Raw genomic sequence first — 22,842 nt, forward strand, 5'->3', positions numbered from 1 at the left:
TTACTAATAACTCATATTGTAACACATTACCAATGATATTAGTTATATATGTAGGTATATTCACAAGCCAAAAACTCCATAATTAAAATTTTAGAATAAGAGAGAAATGATCTGTCTTACTTGTTTCCTTTATAAGAGTATCTCGTGACGCGCGCTGGATGTGTGCAACCAACGGACAAGGAGGAACTTAACTCGACGATCTCGTCGCAGGGAGGGTAGCCTGGGGATCCCCCTGGTGACACAACCAACTTTAAGCTCAACCCCAGCTTTGCAGGTTCGCAAGTTTTTTTCCCCCTCCCCCTCTTCCGCTAATCGTTGACGGCGGTCGCACGAGTCATCCGGACCTGGGGAATGCGGAGATGCTTACATGTACCTAAGGTAAAGGATATTAGGTACCGTACTAGAGGTAGAATGAACTGGAGTTCGTCTATTCGCTAGCGTCTTGACTTACATTAGCAAGTTAAGTAAGCTACTATAAGCGGTAGCAGAGTGAGGAGTCTAGAGACAGGTACAACGCTAGGTTAGCTGATGTTTAAGTCGAACTCTATATAATCGAGCGGTCCAGTCACATTATGCGGTAACACTCTCCACCTGCCTAATTGGGGTGGCCTCCCTTCCACACCCCTTTTTCTGCACAACATGTGGTCATGCTTGGAGGCGTTTGAGCCTTCGAATAGGAGTGAGTTATTAGTGGTTTCGCAAAGTTTAGAGGCTTGATCGATCGGATGGGGGATCGTGGAGAAGGTAAACATGTCTTCGGCTTTTTTTGAATTGGGCCGATCCAATTATATAGTAGGTTACATTTATTGTATAACTATACCTTAGGTATGTTAAGTATTTAGGTAAGACTTAAAGCTTGTGATAATTCATTACCTACATCTAGGTATTATATTAGATAATATTAGGTACGGATACGTTTAAAGGTAGTGTTAATACGGTAGAATCCCCTGTCAATATTTAACCTATATGCTTTATACTTATACCGTCTATTACCCTTAAATATAGATATATATAGATTTATACTACCATTACGTAGTCAAACACCCACACCTTTCCTATACTGTTTCACATCAGCCTTGGTAGTATATTATGTGTATATTGATCGTGACCTCAAAACATCTATACAAATAAACTCCTCGCATTTATATTACGTATAGAGACGCCGACGGCCGGGTACGGCCCGACCACCTTCTACCACGACGGCGCACTCATGTTGTCCACCGGCGGCCTTCTTCTTTGGATGTAACCTCCGAGACACCAACGCGCGTGTTCACATAGCTATAATTGGTAACGGCTTTTATTGGATCCGTAGGGTGAAACAATCTCATCTAGCCTCGCAGGTTAAGTCTACCCTTACAATACACAAGTCGATGACATAGCCTAAACCATTAAAGATTTTCATCATGGATGAGACGTCATACCTCATGTTTCACAGTCATCTTTTCCCTTTTTTCTTGGTTCCTCTTTTTTGTATCTTTCTACCAAGTTATATTCCTTGTTGTTGCTTTTACCCTCGTCAGCCGGTCAAGGTTTGATATCCGGATACCACACACGTTATCATGAAAACCTGTCGATTTCAAACTTCTCATGTTTTCATCTTTACCATGTGCTATGACATACATAGTATGAGTGGCTTGAAGAGGCTGTGCGAGTACTGCGACCCTATTTGCGATGTCCTTAACCATGGTTCGAATCACTTATCACATGAAGTTCGTCACATCGACAACACATGATACCACTTCTCCTTGGAGCTTGGTTAGATTTTCAAGAAATAACCCGGACAAAGCCTTCTCCCTATGGTCGGCGTATATACGACCTATCATAGACTTGCTTTTTCAGGTACTGGTTGACAGAACTGGATATCAAATGATCGTAGGCCCAGCTCACAAGCCCGACCTAGGGGGACATCAACTGAACGGCTGGTTTTTACCTTACGTATACGGTATTCGCTCCCATATGCTCGGTTGGCTTTTATCACTTCTTGTCATTATACGTCTCTACTTCTTGATGGTCACAAGTTGCCTCCTATAACAAGGAATCCCGAGCACATGCTCGCAAAATCTACTCCTAGACTTAGGATTCTCTTGGAACCCCTATACCTCTAGCTGTATATCTAAACCTCATCTCACATTTAAAACCAAAGAAAGCCTAACTACATGTTCTCGGAACTTTAAATATAATCCTATATACATATCGGCTAAAGTTAGCTCGGCTTCGATTTACTTACCTTTATAACTATACGTGTTCTAGCAGAGTAGGAAGCCCGGCAAGATGACGAATCCCACGACTGCGATAGCTATCAAGAACAACACGGGCTCGTCCCAAGCATACGCCTATATCACCGGCCTAGACCTGAACAACAACAACGTCCCGTTGTTTATCCAAGCCGACGGCACGACCGTGTACCGGCCGTCATCCCCTTCCGCGCCCCAGTCAGCCCTCGAAGCCGATGTTTCTATCCCGCTCGGCGAGCCCGGTGCCTCGACCTCCGTCACGATACCCCAAATCGCCGGTGGCCGCATCTGGTTCAGCACAGGCTCCAAGCTGACATTCCTACTGAACCCAGGCCCCGCCGTTGTCGAGCCTAGTGTGACCAACTCCGCGGACGCTAATTACAACATCCCGTGGGGCTTCTGCGAGTTCACGTACAACTCGGAGCAGCTGTTCGTCAACATCAGCTATGTAGACTTCGTGGGCCCGTTACCCATCGCCCTCGAGCTGCGCAACACCGCCGGCAACGTCCAGACCGTTCAAGGCCTACCCGCGGGTGGTCTGGACACGGTTGCCGACAAGCTAACGCAGCAGAATGCAGCAGATGGAGCCGGCTGGGATAAGCTGATCGTGAAGGGGTCCGACGGCAAGACGCTGCGCGCGCTGAGCCCGAACAGCGGCCGTGTAGCAGACGCGAACTTATTCCAGGGGTACTACGACGACTACGTTAACCAAGTGTGGAGCAAGTACACGTCCACCGACCTAACGATCAACACGCAGGCCTCGTGGGGAGACGTTACCGGGCGAGTGCAAGGCGACCTGCTGACGTTCCCGAACGTGGGGACCTTCGCGAAGCCCAGCGCCGGCGACATATTCAGCTGCTCGACGGGGCCGTTTGGTAGTTACCCCGAGGAGACGCGCGACGAGATGGGGGCGCTAGGCGCGAGGATCGCGGCGGCGTTGAACCGCTCTACGCTGCTGGATGATGCGAAGCAGCCGGATGGGGAGCAGATTGCGAATTATTATAAGACTACCCCGACTAACCATTATGCGCGTATCGTATGTCTACTAGATTTTTATTTCTTTTTCTTTTGCCTTGGTCGGCATACCTCCCTAACCCCCAACCCCCAACCCCCAACCCTCTTTTCTCTTCCCGCCCTCTCTCCCATGCATAACCACATAAAAAACCAGATCAATTTAATTTTTACATTAGCTACCTATTCATATTCATCTTTACTAACATTCCCTCCCAGACCCACGAAGTCAACCTCGACGGCCGCGGCTACGCCTTCCCATACGACGACGTAGTGCCCTCGGGCGACGCGGGCCCAGACCAGGCAGGTACCGTCTTTGACGCCAACCCGGAGCTTCTAACGGTGACGGTCGGCGGGCCGGCCTCCAACGGCCCTTCGAACGGCGGCGGCGGCAAGGAAAAGGACGGCGGGGACAAGAACAAGACCCCGGATACGACCCCTGCTTGGCTGAGCAAGCTGAAGAGCCTGTTTAGCGCGCTGAAGAAGATGCTGCATATCAAATAACGGAGTTTGGTTGATCTGTGTACGTGTATATAGGTACCTAACTATCGGCTTTGGCTTCGTACACTCGCTGTGGATATTTTTAGGCTTTTTTGGGCTCGCCCCGGCGTTAGGAGGGGAGAGCATTTGTTTTTATCTGCATGGGAATTGGATCTTGAATCCAGGGTCTAGGATCGGTCGTTTTCTTCCCTGCGTCTTTCGTTTGCCCTGTGGGCTGGTTCTTGCATATTGTCGTTTTGAGGCTGCATTGCTTTTGGTCCCCTTATACCTTATACCCAGCTATCTAACTGCTTTCTTAGCTGCCCTAGTTTAGATACGGGCACATGGGGGTATCTGGTTTGTGTTGTTCATCGGTGTTTCTTCGAGGCTGGGTCGAGTGACCTTTTAATTACTGCCGTTGCTGTATATAGTTCCCTCTTCGGCTTTAGTCGTGTATATAGTTTGTTTAACATTAACTTGTCATATACTGTAGCTGTCTGATTTTAAGCTATGTGACACGGGACTGCTGGTGTTTTATAATGTTGTACATCATAAATAGGAAAACTTTTCCCCCATACTTCTACGTAGGACGGAGGCGATAGAGTTTACTATACAGCTCGGCCTGGATACCTACTATAAGAGGGTAGTCGATTCATATCCCCTAATATCTTGTAGTTAAGCTAAACTCAAAGCATACAGATAGGGGAACTATCAGACGGATAATCTGACTTTTGGTATGGGGTTTGCTCTGTTCAGATTGATATCGATGTCTTTAATTTCTGCTATAGGAAGATCTATGTAAGCGTTTCTATATGGCCATAAGATCCCTACCTTTTCCCTAAGGGGATTACGATACATTATTTGATATATCCTATAATGTAGGAGGCAGACAACAGGGAGAGACAAAACACTTAATCGTTATAAATTTCGACTCTCTTGCAACAGGGATTAGCTGCTAAGACTTTGTGAACAAACTAGAATGAACAAAAATCATATCAAATACACTAACAACATGATATAACAAATAACTAAGACGACCTGTTCTCCTCAAGAGGACGGATAACATCTCATACGAAGTAACGGTAGAAATATTTCATATTACATCATAACTAGGTAGTAATAATAACAGTACAGACGCCGCAAAGTGAAAGACGCTCAAACTTGACGGCGACATTATTCCTATATCGCCGCACCAGTCAAACAAAGCGAGCTTCGCGGTTCTCGGAAATCATAGATCATCATTATCATAAAGTCGACACGGCCGGCGAAATTAGTGTCGGTGCAATTTATCCTTGATCTTCTGCCCGATGCTCTTCTTATCCTTGTCCTTCTTGTCGCTATGCTCCGACGCATCATCATTGTTGTCGTCTTTCGCGCCGCCGACAGGATGGATTCCCTTCTCCTCTAGCAGACCTGGTTTCTTGTTAGTGGTTTTACCCTATATGTGATGTAGCATGGTGAACTTACGGTCAGCTTCCCTGCCTGCCCCTGGCTTCGTAGCGTCAAAGTCTCCGCCGTCGGCCTGCAGCCCGCTGCTCTTGACGTACTGCTCCCCGGTGCCCTCGCCGGTACTCTTCGCGTTGGGGCCGTCTTCGTCTTCGCCGCTACTCTTACTCTCGCTTTCCTCGCCAGGAAGCGGTTTGCTCTCGTCCTTTTCTATTTTCCCCGCGTCGCCGCCGTGCTCGCGCGCTATCTCGTCGAGCGGCTTGGGTCCAGGGCCATCTAGCTTCTGGGCCTCGTTCGGACCGTCCTCGGTGTCGTTGACATCAATAGGCGCGGACTTGGGGTTCGTCTTCGGGTCATCTGGGCTGCGCACGTCGTTCTGAGCTTTGGTTGTGTCGTCGGGTATGCTGTTTGACTTGAGATTTGTCGACGGGTTGTCTGGCGTGTCCTTGGCCTCTACTGCAGTGCCTGTATCCTTGGAGAACTCTGCATCTTTAGTGTATTCTGTTGATTTGTTGACCTGGCCATTGGTTTCGCCGTTGGTTTCTGCTTTGGCAGCTTGGACTTTAGGATCTTCTGGAAAGCTCGTGTTAGTTTTTAACTTGGATAATGACATATCTGCAAAATAATATTACCAATGTTGCCAGCATCGTACGGTTCACCTTTAGAGGTATCGCCAGTCTGACCTGAGATAGGCTCCGGGCCGTTTTGCTTATTCTCGCCCCAGACTGCCTTAACAGCCGCAGAAGCTACGTTGCTTACAGTCTCCATAGCGAATTAGATCTTAAGAGTAATATGCTAGATAGATATGTATGTAGGTATGTAGGTATGCAGGAGGGTTAGGTATCTAATGTCGTATGCTTGGCAGTTAAGGAATATAAAGCTTGTTTATGCTTAGGTCGTAAAAGGTCATGTAAATCTGGAGAATTAAGAATGGCCAAGATTAAGTAGTAGGGCAAGGTACATATTATATGGATATATTTGCTATATAGACTATAACAGGATATAGTGGGTTTGTCTCTGACGTATTTTATGATGGCATACGACTTGTTCCCTGTAAGAGAAGAATGACCGCTTAAGACGGCAAGGTTAACGCACAAAGAAGTTCCTTGTAAGCCCCGTATTCCTTCCTTTCGGCATACGAGGATATGTGGCTTGTCTAAATGAAGCCGAATCTGGGATTGAAGCTTTGGATTGGTTGCCACTGACCTAATTACCTAGGTGTATAGACCGACTTACATACTGACTTATACGTAAGGGCTATGTGCTACAGCCAAGTAGATATCAAGGCGTCGTATTGATCTCGATCTCGAGACTGAGTTTCCAAGGAAGCTTTTGGCCAATGAAGGTAAACCTGACAATCGATTTAGTTACTTCTGCATACGTATGAATGGTCGAAAATAATGTTGCATATCTAGAACAAGCTTAGGCGGGGGGAAGATATGAGGAATAGATGGGCGATGACGTTGGTGGGGTTAAAGAGATATTGACGTCATTGTGTTTCTAGCTCGGAATCGTTTGAGCTTACATCAATATGAGCTGCAGCAAGAAGCAAGCACCTTTCAGCTGTTTCCACACTTTACCTAACTTTAGACATTTGTTGCGAATGCATATAATAAGTGGCTTCCTCAGGTCCTAACCTTAGGTAGTTGCTGTCTTGTAATATGCCACTTAAATGACGAGAATTGCCCGAAGGAATAATAAATGCCGTTACCAACCAGCTGGGAATTTCAAGATTCCACACAACCGAAATCAGCCTTGATTAGGTAGAGATGGAGTTATTTCCACCGCTTTTAGTATCTAACAATGTTTCTGCTATTATTCTTAGAAATATATTGTTGGAAAATACTCAAAACATTAATACATGTTGGATTCTAATAAATGACACGACAAACTTAACATAGTCATTTAGATTTATTAATATATCTAATGCGAATTGCTTTGCAAAGAGGATTGTGCATGGGTTTTTCTAGGCACATTGTATTACGAATTCCCAATATTAAGGGTTCCGTATAACGTATAACTATACCGTACATAAAAGATATAGGAGTAAGTTTGATTAACTACGCCACGTGTGGCCGAAGTCTTTTATACTACGGTTACAGATAACTGAAGAGGAGACAAGATAACCGGGCAGATAACGTGCAGATAACCGCCAAACCAGAAGGAATCAGGACCCCAACATTGCACATGTGCATAAGGCATTGGCTTAGCGTTTCTTATTGGTTTGGTCTTGTGACTTCACCTTACATAGTATAGTCTGCGGCACAATGCAAACAACGCATACAACGTAGTCGACGTGACCTTCTTCGTCTTATCTCCTAAATAGTTGCCTAGATCCATCAAATGTCTATATTCATATATTCTACCTCAAGTTCGGGAACTTATACTACTCGAGCTATGTATCTTGACATACGGCCTTAATGAAGCTTAGCTTCGCTATGCGCCTGGCTGCTGTACTCACCTTTGTTGTCTCCTCCGGAGTTGTTTCTGGTCGCGCGTTTCAACAGCGTCGACTAATCGTTCCGGGGAGTCAATATGTTATCGGAAACAGCGTGTCAGGCCATCATCGACAACCTCCACTCCCTATCTCCTCAGCCTCATCGGAGGACATTAGCTCAGTAACCGGCTTCATTGCTTTGGGTGATTCCTATAGTGCTGGAATTGGCACCGGCGTAGATGGCAAGGAGGATGACTGTCGGCAGGGTTTAGGTGCCCATAGTGTTTTAATCGCTTCCGATTTGTTGGCCGGTCAAGGTGGACGGAATTCCACGACATTCCAATTTCTGTCCTGTACAGGAGCCACGACCCAAGAGATTCTGTCCAGTCGTGACGGCAGTCATGATAGCCAGATCGACGCTTTCAACGCTTCACTACCAGTAGACTTTGCGCTGTTGTCAATCGGTGGGAATGATCTTGGCTTCTTTGACGTAATGAATGCATGTGTGTTTCGCTTCTACAACTTCTACTCTGGTACCTGCGAGACGGCCCTCAAGAACACACGGGACCAGATCGAGAGCGATGAATTCGAACACCGCCTGGAGATCATCATCATGGAAATCCTCGACAAGGTCCGCTGGGAGAAGAAGCCCTCGTTCACAATTACGGTCACGGGATACGCCCGGTTCTTTAACGATGCCACTGACGACTGCGACGAGATGAGCTTTGGCGTCTGGTGGCGTGGGCCGAAGCTGAAAAAGGACCTGAGGAGTCAGATGAATACAATGGTACTCACCGTCAACGCCAAGATCCGTAGGACCATCAACACGATAAACTCGCGGTTTACCAAGGATAAGGTCATCTTTATTGATTATGACAAGGGGTTCGATGGTCATCGGTTCTGCGAGGAGGGTGTGAAAGAGCCTGATTACGACCGCAAAGATACGTGGTTTTTCCTCGTAGGCGGTCCGGATAACGCCAGAAATGGAACCCGATCAAATCATATTTCTGACCTTCAGACTTTGCCCCCAACATCGGTTCTGGTTGACCCATTGTCGTGTCTTGAGCCTGCACAAGCATCTGGGGATTGGGGCCGATTGGCTTTGTGTTATATGGCCATGGCGAAGCATCAAGACCCGAGCTTGCAGCTTGCCCGTGGAGACTTCATTGCTGAGAACTCGATGTGGTACGTCCCAACATATTACGGCAAGACGTTCCATCCTAGGTCTCTTGGCCACGAGACCATGAGAAATAAAATTTATGAGGTATGGCAAAGACTAGAATAGTTGGCTGGTTTAACATATTGTTTGCAATATTGGTATGTACAGTGCCGAGTGCTCATTATGATGACCACGTGCGTCCCTTCTACGCTACACCTCGTAGAATGGAGCTTCCTTAAGGATGACGCCCCCTTGTGGTTGTTTTTTTTTTCAGAATGTCACAGTCCGAGTTATCAGCTCGCCGGATTTTACATCTGCAGTCGGATACTCCGAACCGATGGTTGTTTCCCGCCCATTTCTTGACGAGCTCGTCTTATTATCAGATATCTCATGTAGTCTGATCTTCATTCATAATATATTGTGACCGAAAAGGTCTGTTAGGCTCAGTATAGTATTTGCGGGGAGGAGTATAATAACCAATTACCTGTGCTGGTCCAGCCAATGAGTATAATTTGTTTTAGGGGTCTTCAGAACAGTGTCTTAATGTGCCCAATCAGATACAATCTATTCAACATACACCAATAAACATCTTGAATGCTGAGGGAGTTGATAGCAATAATCTTGTACCAGTTTGAGTAACTGGACTCCTTTCACGAAAAGGGGCCATCAGTATGCAGACTTTCATAACTGTCTCCACTGAATGATAGCCTATTCAAAGGATAGGCCGAACAAGCAATAGCTTAGAAACACGGACCCGAAATCTGGCCTGTAAATCCTTCAATTCCTCCCAGTAGCCGTTAGAATGCTACCAATGCACCAACAAACTAGCATTGGAGGTTTGGCCTAAACAAAGATGATTCATTGTATCCGGTCTCAGACGCTCAGACGACCAGACCAATACAGGGCAAGATCTATGGTAAGTCTCTCGACTCGATCTGACCATGAAGCTGTCCTAGAGCCTTGACTCTATCACCTGGCCGTATCCGCATTGCCAGTCATTCATGTTGGGCGTCATCGGCGCCCAGCGTGAGCCTCGCCTGACCTACTAACGCACCCTCCGGCCTCTCATGCTCACCAAAGGCTTTGCGCCAATTTCGACAGCGCGAATAGCGGCGACGGGCGATTTGGGGGTTGTCTCTCGTCAGCGCAAGAGGAGTGGCCATTGCGCATTCTATGGCTGCGCTGGAGGAGGGCCGTGTCTGAATATGCTTCACCGTCTATTCTGGCTGACGCTCCATGGTATTACCGGGTGAAAGGTATGGCCTGATGATTACTGGGGAATGCTTATGTACAGACAACTGCTCACCACTAGACTCGTGGGGAACCTTAGCTATCATAGTACATAGTATGGCCTACTATGACCAGGCATCTCACCGGACGAGACGGACCTTTGGGCTGGGGTCTTGACCAGTCTGATGGCGGCCACGGGCCTGGAATTCCCGTGTTTCATAATTTATCGCATCTCGTAAGGCGTCTGGAAACACGGTGTCGAGCACGTCATTGGCGTTAGTTTAATTTCTGCCTCATTGCTTATGTATTGCTTAGTGTATTACACTCGAGGTTATTCCCAACATTTCTCAAATACACTATGCTATATGTCCGTACTTATCGATCGAGGCCTCATACTATATTATACTAGACTAGACTATACTATACTATACTATGCCTTGCACTATACCATTTGCACTTTGCGATTCAATGCGATGTCTGTACTGACGCGGCACAAAGGTTCTTTAGTTGGTTGACCTGCCTAATTAGGGGTTAATGGGAAGCGAATAAGGCAGGGGTACGCGGTCAAACTCCAAGGCAGATCGCGAATCGGCGCGAATCAACGGTGAACTTGGAAGATATCATTTTTTAGTATGATAGCGTATGTGTTATGGCAGTATGTATGATACTATGTTAGTAGGAATTTGGAGAGCACTACTATTAATGTGTGATCAAAGCTGGTATGGTACGACTCTGGAAAAATCCGATTCCTACCAATGAAAGATGGTAAAAAGGTCATGGATGGCCCTGGATCGCCGTGATGCTGCTGTTGGCCGATGTGGCGACGATAAGACTACGGATGCGGCCCCATAACGGAAACTGAACTTACTTTGCTCTGCTGGGAAACATTCTGCAGTGGCTTCATCCCGGCAGCCGCCCGGTTGATGTGGTTCATTACCGAACTGATAGACTGGCTCGTTTAATTAATTAAGCTAGAAAGGATGGCGATGAGTTGTACAGTAGCTTTTACCGTGGCGCATAGGGATGGTTATACAAGAGATATTTGCACTTTTTCTGCTGCATGTTCACGACATTGTTTTAAGCTGTTCGGGATAAATGGTTCACAATAGTTCGTACTTGAAATTGATCGGAAACAAGAATTCGATCGTGTCTGAGCATGTTATGTAGTATGTAGTACGTTTTGGTAGTTTAATTAGAAAGTTGAGTCAGATCGAGACAGGCAAGGCTTTAGTCTAAGATGGGCCTAAGGCGATCGTCGGGATTAGGAATGGAGTTTAATGGGACCCGGCTATCAGGCCATGATATCATGGCTTATTGTATTCTTGGTTTATTCTTGGTTTTACTAGTCCGGGCGTATCAAGATGGCGCCGGCAGATGTGGAATTAAGACGGTAGTATTGAGAATTTCAACATGTTCGTGCTAATTCTACCCCCTTTTCCTATACGAACCATACTTTCGGGTTGGAAAGCAGGTATTTAGACAAATGTAGGTAAATACTAAGAATCGTAAAAGTCCATTCTATTGTCAAGGATAGGGAATGAGCATATTTGATATTGAATACCTCGGTTTACATAATGACATTTATATTTGATACATTTTTTCCCAATATTGCGTCTAAGAACAAATAGATGCGCATACCTTAAGTTACATACAATTAGGTCAGGTACCCGATAGCATAGGATAAGACTAAGACAAGGTTCGAAATGGGTTACTATAATAGGAAAGATACATCGTACTATGTACATGTTATGCACCTCTTATGCAGTAACGCACATAATTAACCTTTTATGGCTTGCCAAGGTGGTATGAAGTTAAAGGTATCACTATGATTGGCTAGACGCGCTCCTCAGGCATAACAAAGGAGAAGCCACGGCGACGCGCCTTCGCGTTCCAATCACTTCTCTTCATCTTCTTAATCCTCAAACACTTTGCAGCAAGTACGCGCGACCTTCGCGACCAATCATTTTCACTTTATCTCGCCAATTTTAAACACTCGTACCATCTTCAGCTACCTTCGTTCTTTTGCACGGTCGCTAGTCACTACTATACAAGCTGAGAAAGAATCTAAAGATTTTTTTTGGGGAATAACCAGTGCGACGCGGCCTTTTCAAGTCCGAGTCTTGAGTCTTGAGTCCTGAGTCCCAACAGTACGTTAGGTACATACCACATACCTAAGGTTGTTTGCTTCTCATTCCTGGGGATCGTTTAACTCCGCCTTTAATCCTCGCCCAGTAACCATCATCAGCATAATCATCATTATTCATCGTTGATAGGTTATCCTAATCACGACCTGTCAACATCTGATATATCTTGCGTTACCACAGTAAATACACCCAGACAACCTCCAAACAACTCCAGCAAACAAGCACTTCACAATTACGAGCATATCGTTCGCATCCATCTTACTATCTTGTTATCCTGCACAGCCTATCCGGCAATCGAAGGTCAAAAAAAAAAAAAAAAAAAAGACCAAAGACAGGGTTCTGGCCTGCTTCGAGACGGCATAACTTATCAAAACTGGCCAACCATAACACGTGCAGAAGCACATCTTGCAAATTCCCCCACTTCGTAGAAACTGGGATTCTTCTTGACATTCCTTGCGAAATTGGTCTGTCAAGTCTTGTTTAAAACAAACCTTGTTAGCACTTGCCATGGTTGTGTCAGCCCACGACGCTATCGTCCAATCCTATTCTACATTTTTACCTCCATCTTCCCATATTCCCATCCGCACATCCACCGGCGGGTCTACCTAAGTGGATCTTTTGCTGAGCTGGCGTTCTGCTTTCTACCAATCCCGGCACACTCTATGCTACTCTATGCTACTTCCATTAACCCTATTCGGTCTTCACTCTTCTCCCCGGTCCTGGTTCAATCTATTCTCTGCGTGCCGACCCTGCAGCCTTTGTAGGCTTGACACACCCTCTCTTCGACTCTTTTGTTAGTCGGTCTTGACCCAAAAGACCCAAAGGCATTCCTGTGCTTCTATCGCACCTGTAACGCCCGCATACCTAAACCAGCAATAGTTCAAGGTCGAGGAAACCATTCAGAATCTCGATCCCCCACGAACCGGCTCTCCCCATCTCCTCCATCTCCATCTCCTTCCCATCCCCTCTTCTTTCTCCATCGTTTCCCTTCCATCCATCAGCAACCTTCTCCATTACTACTATCTACGATATCAATGACAGCATTACTGCGACTATTGTGTATATCGTTATTTGAACTTTACGACAGCGGTTCACTTTTGAGACCTTCTATGCTTTAGGCACGTCAAGTGCCTGATATCTGGCGCGCCACAGGCAACCCTTGCTTCGTGGATCCACAACTAATTAAAGTCGCCCACCGTGAGTTCTCACTGAGTACTAGATCGTTCCATTTTCACCAATCTCTCAATCGTTACGCAGTCCAAGAAGCGGGAACAAGAACCTGAACTCACAAACGAACTACACTTCAAGTCGCACATCAACCGTATCTACATCTTAACCGACGTCAATAGCAAACATAATAGTATTACCGAGCGACGAGCAACCCAAAAATATTGGCCAAAATGGTCAAACCATCGCTTTTATCGGCCAACTCTGAGCCGCTTCACATATTTCAAGATGACTACTTGGACCAGCCCGCCCCATCTATCAGTCGGGCACCGATGCCCTCGGTTAATAAACAGCACTCTCCTCGCCGAGCTCTGCAGAGCTCAAATGGAAACGTAATATTTAATCCGCCTAATGCGCACGCGAAACAACATTCACCGTTTAAGCCAACCGGACGCACCGCTTCTTCACCGATGACACCGCTCAGATCGCATGGCAGCAAGCTCAATGCCGTATCGATACTACCGCCGGCGTCTCATGGACAGACAACAGATTCGATGCAGAAGAAACAGCCGTTAATGTCGAGATTTAAGACAGTTGTGCAAAAGCCGCTAGTGGAAGCAAATGCAAGTTACGGAAAAGAAAACGTTCATCCTACGCTATATCCCGCGCCATCTACCTTCAATCTGAGCCTGGAGAATTACTATCAAAATGCACCACCCCGGAAGCGAGCATTACTCGAGGCCGCCCCAATTCAGGACTCGAGACCCGCGAAGAAGGCTAAATTAGAAGAATCACCTTTACCGCCACCTGATTCCTTCCCTGCGATTGAGGATACTGGCGCAAAACCATCATATAGCTATGCTCAACTGATCGGAATGGCAATTTTACGTGCCCCGCAAAGGCGACTTACACTCTCACAGATCTACAAGTGGATTTCGGATAACTTCTCCTTCTATAGCGCTCAAGATGCGGGGTGGCAAAATAGCATTAGACATAATCTCTCCCTCAATAAGGCCTTTATCAAACAGGAGCGACCAAAGGATGACCCGGGCAAGGGTAATTACTGGGCCATAGAGCCTGGCATGGAGCATCAATTTATGAGAGAGAAGCCAAGTAAGAAATCTACCACGAACATGGGAAACACCCCTTTTATGACTAGTCGGGTCGAGCCTCCTCGAATTGAGCCTACTGGTTTCCATGACGGTCTACCTTCTCTACCTCCAGTGCTCCCGGCACAACCGAACCCATATATTCATGATTCGATGTTATCACAAGATCTAAGTCAAGCTGCACCTGAAGTCTCATCTGATGCTACTATTCCGTTATCCGATAATGTCGGACCAGAAGAGCAACCGGACAAGAGCCAGGAACAGGGGCAACCTCCAGAGAGCGGCGCATATTCTCCTCTCCCTCCTGCTATACATTCATCGCCCCCGATTCCTCGTCGAATGGAAGCCCGGAGCAATACTCCGCCCCCAACTAGGAGAGAACCTCCTTCATCTGGCCCTCACAAGCGTGGCCATGGACGCAAGTACGCTTCAATGGACGCCTGTATGGATGATAGTGGATATATCTCGTCCTTAGAGTCGTCAGCTATGCGCCCTAGAGGTAATCGAATCCTTAGTTCTGGAACTGATCGTCCCCGAATTAAGCGAGGACGTGCCGAAGAGGAGATTGCGCGGCTTCGTGCCTCATCCTATGATAGTCCTACTAAGGGACGTCCTTTTGAATTTGCCCCTCCCTCTTCATCACCACTGAGACGGACAAACGGCGCTGGTCAGATGCTGCCTCCTCTGACACCCGCTGTTAAAATAAAGCCGCCCCCAAAGCCTCCTGCTTCTGTTTCGCCCAACACGAATCTACGCATACATAGGGACAATGTTAGGTCCATGCTTAATTCGCCTCTTCGTCGTGTTAGCAACATAACTGAGGATACAATGCCGTGGAGTCCAGCATTCCAAATAGACGATTCGCTGTTTAACTTTAACGATTTCGTCACGGACCCTGCTGAATTTGATATATATCAAGATCAGTCCTTAGATCAATTCTTTGGTGCTTCGGACAATGGCTCTCCCCTGAAGCGCTCGGCTAGGAGGGGTCGCCTTGACCGATCTATATCTGCTAGTGTCCTTGGTGACCTTACAAACTCTGCATCGAAACGGTCGATCACGTCGGCTCCCTTACTGAAGGCACCAACTTCGACTACACCTCTGTCGTATGAGACCCCAAGTAAGGTGTTCGAAGACATATCTTCGCCCAGTAAAATATTCATGCAGTCTCCCACAAAGAATGTTTCTTCCACAAAGAACAACTGGATGGGCCTAGAAGACTTTTGCACCTCCCAATTCTTCGAGGACGATGCGGACGAGGGTACAGGCATAGATATCCTTCAGGGCTTTGAGAGAATCAGCGGTAGCCAACCTCCTCGCGGTCTACCCGCTTCCTCCAAATCCTCGAAGCCGGCTCTAGGTCGTAGTTTTACGACCAAATTTTAACGCGCCTGCGCTACACCCTTAAGGGTGCATATCACATTGATGATGATTACGAATAATGACCTCATTGCATCCCGGATATCTTCGATTCGACTGCGTTGAATACGCTGCTTACCTTCGATGAATATAGACCTTTTCGCCTACCTTCTCGCCCCGCGGCCGGCGTTCTTGCCTATTATTGATATCATAATGACGATACGTGTCAAGTACATATTTCACCACAACGCCTACATAATGAGATCTGGATTTTCTCATTTGCTTTTTGCTTGGGTTTTGTCTGGCGCAGATTCAGGGTAGACTATCTTTATAGTCTCCCCTACACATGCGCCCTTTAGCCTATGATCTTTAGTGGATACGCGGAAGCATGCGATAAGGCGTTGGTTGGATGGAATGTCCTTGTAAAGAAAGGAAGGCCGGGAAATCAAGGAATTGTGTTGAGGCATATTGCCTCCGGAGGAGTTTTGCGAGTTGGTGAGACCCATACTCGGTTGAGATGGGATATGTTGCTCTTGTGATAATTTTTCTACTTTTTTTTTATTTGCGAGGACGGACGGACAGCTAGGATAGCCCATGTACGGCGGTCAATCATTGGAGTTGGGGTTCATCTTGCGATGCTTTTCTATCAGTGCCTTAGGTACTTATCTACGTAGTACTCAGTCCGGTCTTATACCGCAACTTTGACCTCTTATTTTTTTTTTCATCCGAACGATCTTGGATCCGTATAATGGTTCCTATTTCTGCTGTGACTTGTGCTGTAGAACATGCTTACATGTCTAAACTAATACGATGCTATCATCACGACGCTCCGAAAGACTTTGTATAGCTAGCTCACGGTGCATACAATATATTTACTTACGATGGGGGGTATCAATCGGCGATGTAGTTATAATTACACCAGCCTACCATGACGAAATCCGCGAAGAAGCCCAAGTCTATCGTAGGGGGATCAAGATTTCCCTGAGCGCCGTTTCCCAGTCCAAAGTTACAGGTAGTTAACATGAACGCCTTCCCCCATTCCTTCCCCTCGCTCCGAATACTTTTGGTGGTGCTCGCTGTTCCCTTTCCTTCACTTCCCCGCTCGTTAGTTCACGATGCGTTGCCTTGCCATTATAACCTCCGCTCCCTCCTTAGTTGTTAGTTGGTTGGCTATCTAAGTTAGATTATACCTGCCTTGACCAGCCTATACCCGGATTCTATGCGTGTCCTGTCCCTGCGCCTGCCTACCTAATGTATGTATGTGCATATCCCCGCATTCGCCTACGTAGCCATATATGTCTTCCTACAAAGCTACAGCATTTTTATTGCCGATATTGATGTTGGTGTTATCCGACAGAGGACCCTAAATAAGTAGTATCGGCTTCAATACCTAGTATATGCCAATTCGGGTGGCCCAGCCTGCGTCCTTTTGGTTCACGTTGATTTGGTAGGGGAAGGGGTTGGCTTCGCTGGTAGTTATGGGTGGGATGTGGTCTTTGTGGGTGTTGACGCTGGTTACGATCTTCATGACGCTTGTTAGGAGGGTTTGCTCCATGGCTTTGCGGACTTTGGCGCGTTCTGCGTGGGTTGTTTTGTTAGTGGGTATGATCTACATTTCGTTTTACTGTAGTGTTTTATGTAAGGGTAGCTTGTGAGGGAGGGGGTGATTGTATGCCTAGCGTGGATAGCTAGATAAAGAGAAGTGCAATAAGGGATAGATGGGGGTAGAGGGAGACAAACCGCTCTCTGTGCGAGGTTCTGCTACGGTAACTTTGACTGTCCAAGACTCCCAGCAAACTTCCTCGTCGCCGCCACCGTAGGGAAGATACCATGTCTTGCGGCGCTTCTTCTCGAAGAACTGGACCGAGATGTTACCGCGGCCGCCAGCGCTGCGGTGAGAATGCGTGTGCGAATGTGTTCGTTCGGCATCGAGTTCGCGCGCGAGCTCAGCGGCACGCTTCTCGATCATGGTATCTAGTTCGGCATCTTCGACGTACGGTAGCGTGATATCGAGGACTTCGCGCGAGCGCGGCAGCAGCGACGGGAAGAACCGGTGGAAGAAGATTGTATGTAAAATTCCTATGTTGAGAGTTATTACGCGTTAGCCTCTACTTGGATATATAGACATATATTTATAGGTAGGCAGATCTGTGGGGAGACGCAGAGGTGGATGCGGGATATGGGGATTTAGCTTCGTGGACGATGCCGGATGGATGGATGAATGGATGAAGTAGCGAGTGATGATGATAGGTAGAAGGACAATAATGATGACGGTCGCGGGGCATATGATTGGATGAAGGGTTTTTAATACCTCTTACTACATCACGGACGGAAGCTGGGTCGGCAAAAGCCTCGAGGATGAACTCTTGAGGTGTTTGTTGTTCCATAGTATAATTTGCCAAGTCGAGGATGGTTATGGAGTTTGTTAGGATGAAGTTTTAGGGAATGTTGACCTTCCCGAGGTCGTCTATCAGCAGACGCCGGCACGATGGATAGATGATCATCAGTCTGATGCGTCTGATGGAGGGGTCCCGACAAAGGGGCTGAGCCGGAGGGGGAAAGACTTGGAAACGTGGGGTGAAAAATGCACCTATACATGGAAGAATACATGTGTACTACCTCATGCGTCATATTAGCCACATTCTTCTAATCCTGTGGCTTCTACGAAGTAGCTTAACAAGGTACCTAAAATCTCACACTAGGCTAGCTGCAGGGGCTGCATACATAGGTAGGTACCTAGGCACATACAATCAGGCACTTATCTTATCAACTGCTAAGGTAAATAAGGCTAGGTACCTAAAGTTAGGTACCTTTTACCGTGTTGTACGACTCGCGCGCTTGGACCGAGGCACACGTCAGAACCGAACCTTACATATTAAATGTTCCAAGTGAAAGGACTGGCTGCAGGTTGGCTGCATACCTCAACTCAAAAGCTCCCCCTAGAGCCTTCCAATACAAGCCTCCCAATGTTAAGGTCAATACTAAGGTCAATACTAAGGTACCTAATCTAAAAAGTTACAACGGAATATATATATCTCAAAACCCCAAGGTTTATCCACTAGAAGCATTGTTTCTATTTTCGAAGTCTTCCACCTCCGAAACCTTCTTCAGGGGCCCAGCATGATATCAGCTACACGGCGATGGCTCCGCCGTAATAGAACTCCAATAGCCATTGGTGCTGGTGTAATTGGCGCTGGCTATTTAGCTACTCAATATGTCTTGAATAAGATCAACGACGCGCGTGAGCGCATGAGCAGCGATCGCATCGCGAAGGAGAAGTAAGACCGCGTTGTCACAGCCTCTTTCCGGGAACCACGAATAAACCCTCTAACAATTCCCTAGCCTTCGACGTCGGTTCGAGCAGAACCAGGAAGACTGCACATTTACAGTCCTAGCATTGCTGCCGACTGCGACTACGAATATACTCGAGACCATGAACACCGAAAGGATCACGCTCGAGATTCAGCAAATGAAAGGCAGCAAGGCTCTGCGTAATGGTGGCGAATTCTCAGCTGCACCTCCTAGCATTGCTGATACTACTTTAACTGAAGAAGAGGGAAAGAGTATCGCGAGTTTACCGAGCGAGAGTGGCGTATTTACTAGTCAGATGACGATATCGTCTGTGTCCAATGCAGGAGATGGCTCCCAAGATGGCGGTCAGCAGTCTGTGCAGAGATTGAGAAAAACGAAGAGACAATTATGGGATGATTTAACGATAAGCTGTAAGTCGCCTTTTTGAAGCCAATTCAAAACCTGCTCTTTATTTTTAGGCTAATTGATGTTTCTCTAGCAATAACACGTGCTTTCACTCTCGTATACACTTTGGCCCTTCTTACTATGCTCACGCGGGTCCAACTCAATCTCTTGGGGCGACGTAGTTATTTATCAAGTGTAGTGTCTCTAGCAACAGGGACAGCACAGTCGACGATAAGCTTAGAAAATAACGATGATGACAACACGGAGCACACATACGGTAGCGACTTTGAGACAAACCGGAAATACCTGACCTTCAGCTGGTGGCTGCTACACCGCGGCTGGGTTGAGATCATGGAGAATGTTGAAGGTGCCGTTCGCGAGGTCTTCGGACACCTTAGTCCCCGTGATCTACTAAGCTTCGACACGTTCTCGCAGCTTACGCTCGAGGTTCGTAAGAAGATGGAGAGCAGGGCAGAAGAGACCAGCGAGTCGAGACCAGGCTCAAAGTGGCTGCCATTCCTACTACCCCCTACTAAGATGGAAGACTTCGTCCTCCGGGAGTCAGGCGTCTTGGGTGACACAGCGACGTCTGTTCAACCGGACGGTTCATCGGCATCGGCATCTTCAGAGACGCCACTCCGCCGTCTCCTAGACGAGACTTCGGACCTCATTGAGTCTCCTCCCTTCACGCGTGTTCTGACGCTCCTCCTCGACGCTGGTTTCTCTACTCTCTTATATAAGAAAGTACTGCCAGGCGCCTTCCAAACACCAGGAACACCCTTCACCGCCCCTCCATCGTCAGACTTAGGAGCGCTAGTCGGTCAGCAGGCGGCCGTGAGGGCTGCCGGCTCAAAGGTTGTTCTGCTGCCTAAGATCCTGTCGGTGCTGACGCGACAGGCCCACGCTATCGGCAACGGTATGCCCAACGAATACCTACAGGAGATGGAGCAGGTACGCGACCTAGAAGCTTTCGCAGCCGTTGTCTATTCGAGCAACTGGGAGAACGAGATCCAGGACTCGGAAAACTTAGCTGCGGCGCGGGCCGCCGAGGAGACGACGAGCAATAGCAATAACAATAGCAATCTGCACGTACCAGAAGGCAGCAACGTGGGTCGGTTCTCGCACGTCTCTACTTTAGGCGAAGAGAGCATGGTCATAGTCGACCCGTCGCAGTCGCAAATCTCGCAGACGCAGTCCTCATTCGAGACGGCATGGGAGCGAGCGACAGATCAGTGAGAGTTATATGAGCGACATGGCATGATAGAACATGATTACTATGTGAACTGTGGGTACTGATGTTGTAATGAAATGAAATGCACATCGTTGGATCATACAAGGGGGAACATAATAGGGTTGGATTTTTTATTTTCTTTGAGATACAGCATAGCGCGTGTATTACGACTGCCGGCTTTTCAACCAGCTTTACATAGAGGGCTATATTACATGTATATACACATGTACCAGTACTGCGGATATCGAAGCTTCAAGTATGCCTCTCGGTTCCGGAGGGGGTTTAATGATACCATCTCCAGCTCTTAATTCCAATGCCTTGTTTTGCAGTTCATGCTAACTCCAAATACTTCGGCCGCGTGCACGCAGTACCGGGAAAGCGATGCGCCTCTATGCTACCCCTCTACCCACCCATATATCCTCTCTACTAGGACACTTATCCCCAGCATTGATTGGTTTTTCAGCGTCTAAGCTGACCAGGAATGAACTGCTTAAGGGCTAAGCTCACTCCCTCGGTTACTTGAGACCGGTGTTATACCACGCTGCCTATTCTATATCGTAGGATACCGTCACATCAGACCTCTAATGAACTTATCTAGCCCCATCTCGAACATCTCGTTCCGCACACCGTCGCCGCCTTTGTGCTCGGCCGGTGAGAGGGGGTTCTTGACGACTAGGGGGTAGTTATGTTAGCATTCTTCATTTTCCAGAGACACGGCAATCCTTTATCCAGTTATTTCTTATAATCTCACAGTCCCAATGATACGGTAGCGAGATATCCTCAAGTTCTCTCTTAACCCAAGGCTAGCACATGTCCCTCCCTTCCCGCCACATCCTCATGTACCTAAAACACCACAAAAAGCAAAAGAAGACCCGGACCAGACTCACCGTACTCAACCCAGAGGTTAATATATATTTGGTGTAGGACGTTGCGCATGCTGAGGGCGCCGGGCTCGGTGAGCATGGCGAAGCGCAGGTTGGTGGGGGTCTCGTAGTAGTGCAGCTTGTAGTGGGCGGTGCGGAAGGCGATGAAGGCGTCGTCATCGCCGCCTAGCTTGCGCACCATGTTCCGCAGGCTAAACACGGTGCCGAAGATCAGCTTCGCGTCGTTCTCATTCTTCCGCCGGGTGATGGCTGCGGCTGCGGCGGCGGCGGCGGCATTTGCGGGAGGAGTGGTTGTTGATGGGGGAGCGGAGGAGGGTGCTGCTGTTGTTGTGGTGAGGGTGGTTGTTGCGGCGGCGGAGGCGGCGAGGGACGGAGCCGGCTGTTGCGATTGGGGCCGTGATGGGAGCGGGCCGGCAATACTGGATGAGGGCCGGGGTACCCAGAGCTTTGAGTATACGCACTCGGCTGCGCAGTGTTAGGGATTAGTTAGGTATTTATATAATAGAGAGCTACGTGTAGCCATCCGGGATCTACGTAGGCAGCACAGGATCAAGGTAATCTTACTATGGCGGTCGAAGATATAGAACGAATAGACTTGTATAGGCATGGCTGCTAGTAGCTAACTCCAGCGCGGGTCGCAAGCTGGGGAAATCACATGCCCGTGACGGACGGACGAGAGTGAGATAAGGACTGGACTGGACTGGACTGGACTGGCTTTGCTTGTCGCTATTGTGGTTTGATGATGCAGGTGCTAAAAATAATGGGAACTACATAGGAATTGGGAATTAGAACGGCGGCCGGCAAGTCGGCACATTTCTAAGTAGTACTTGAACCAATATTTGCGGGCCGATCCAGTGGGGAGGGTCCAGCCTTCTTACCTTGAATCTTCAAAGTAAGACCAAAACTTAGGTACAGTAGCACTTACAGTAGCGTCGTTATCAACTGATGTCAATATGTACCTAGGTAGGTACATATATAAGACATTTAAATGTACCTATATACTTTATTTATTTTTTAATAAAATATGGAAACTATAAAAACATATCATCAACCACGTAGCAATTTAGAAAAGGGGTCACCGCTTAGCTAGGTTCTGTTCTCAACAAGTATCCTTATTTCATTCAATTACCGGCATTACCTATACGTTTACATGTATGTAGGTATTCAGCTGTTCAAGGGTTGAGCATGCTGTCGTGTGTCAAAACGTACTTACCAAAGTTCTTATCTTCCAGTTATTAGCCCTAGAAACAACCTC

General features: G+C 47.3%; 7 protein-coding genes across 7 annotated transcripts; 4 read left to right on the forward strand and 3 right to left on the reverse strand.

Annotated features, from left to right (window-relative positions):
• Positions 1-2,271: 2,271 nt before the first annotated feature.
• GL218_04495 (Glucan endo-1,3-beta-glucosidase) lies at positions 2,272-3,749 on the forward strand (the record flags this gene model as incomplete). Its single annotated transcript, XM_033581107.1, has 2 exons — positions 2,272-3,270; positions 3,465-3,749. 2 exons carry the CDS (start codon positions 2,272-2,274, stop codon positions 3,747-3,749), a joined length of 1,284 nt encoding a protein of 427 aa, XP_033435264.1.
• A 1,246-nt stretch (positions 3,750-4,995) lies between these two features.
• GL218_04496 (putative glycine-rich cell wall structural protein 1 protein) lies at positions 4,996-5,939 on the reverse strand (the record flags this gene model as incomplete). The annotated part of the gene is made up of 3 exons (XM_033581108.1): positions 4,996-5,138; positions 5,193-5,744; positions 5,804-5,939. The coding sequence occupies 3 exons, from the start codon at positions 5,937-5,939 to the stop codon at positions 4,996-4,998; spliced, it is 831 nt and encodes a 276-aa protein (XP_033435263.1).
• A 1,652-nt stretch (positions 5,940-7,591) lies between these two features.
• On the forward strand, positions 7,592-8,893 carry GL218_04497 (Lipase 1; the record flags this gene model as incomplete). The annotated part of the gene is made up of 1 exon (XM_033581109.1): positions 7,592-8,893. The coding sequence occupies one exon, from the start codon at positions 7,592-7,594 to the stop codon at positions 8,891-8,893; it is 1,302 nt and encodes a 433-aa protein (XP_033435262.1).
• A 4,648-nt stretch (positions 8,894-13,541) lies between these two features.
• On the forward strand, positions 13,542-15,803 carry GL218_04498 (Forkhead protein sep1; the record flags this gene model as incomplete). The annotated part of the gene is made up of 1 exon (XM_033581110.1): positions 13,542-15,803. One exon carries the CDS (start codon positions 13,542-13,544, stop codon positions 15,801-15,803), a length of 2,262 nt encoding a protein of 753 aa, XP_033435267.1.
• A 1,363-nt stretch (positions 15,804-17,166) lies between these two features.
• Positions 17,167-18,163, reverse strand: GL218_04499 (Meiotically up-regulated gene 66 protein; the record flags this gene model as incomplete). The annotated part of the gene is made up of 3 exons (XM_033581111.1): positions 17,167-17,354; positions 17,517-17,855; positions 18,088-18,163. The coding sequence occupies 3 exons, from the start codon at positions 18,161-18,163 to the stop codon at positions 17,167-17,169; spliced, it is 603 nt and encodes a 200-aa protein (XP_033435266.1).
• Positions 18,164-18,896: 733 nt separating this feature from the next.
• GL218_04500 (Peroxisomal biogenesis factor 3) lies at positions 18,897-20,708 on the forward strand (the record flags this gene model as incomplete). Its single annotated transcript, XM_033581112.1, has 3 exons — positions 18,897-19,054; positions 19,119-19,498; positions 19,567-20,708. The coding sequence occupies 3 exons, from the start codon at positions 18,897-18,899 to the stop codon at positions 20,706-20,708; spliced, it is 1,680 nt and encodes a 559-aa protein (XP_033435411.1).
• A 563-nt stretch (positions 20,709-21,271) lies between these two features.
• GL218_04501 (Transport protein particle subunit bet5) lies at positions 21,272-22,194 on the reverse strand (the record flags this gene model as incomplete). The annotated part of the gene is made up of 3 exons (XM_033581113.1): positions 21,272-21,375; positions 21,591-22,052; positions 22,152-22,194. 3 exons carry the CDS (start codon positions 22,192-22,194, stop codon positions 21,272-21,274), a joined length of 609 nt encoding a protein of 202 aa, XP_033435410.1.
• Positions 22,195-22,842: the final 648 nt, after the last annotated feature.

This window comes from Daldinia childiae (assembly GCF_008694065.1).
Source record: "Daldinia childiae strain JS-1345 chromosome Unknown Scaffold4, whole genome shotgun sequence".
NCBI classification, from domain to species: domain Eukaryota; kingdom Fungi; phylum Ascomycota; class Sordariomycetes; order Xylariales; family Hypoxylaceae; genus Daldinia; species Daldinia childiae.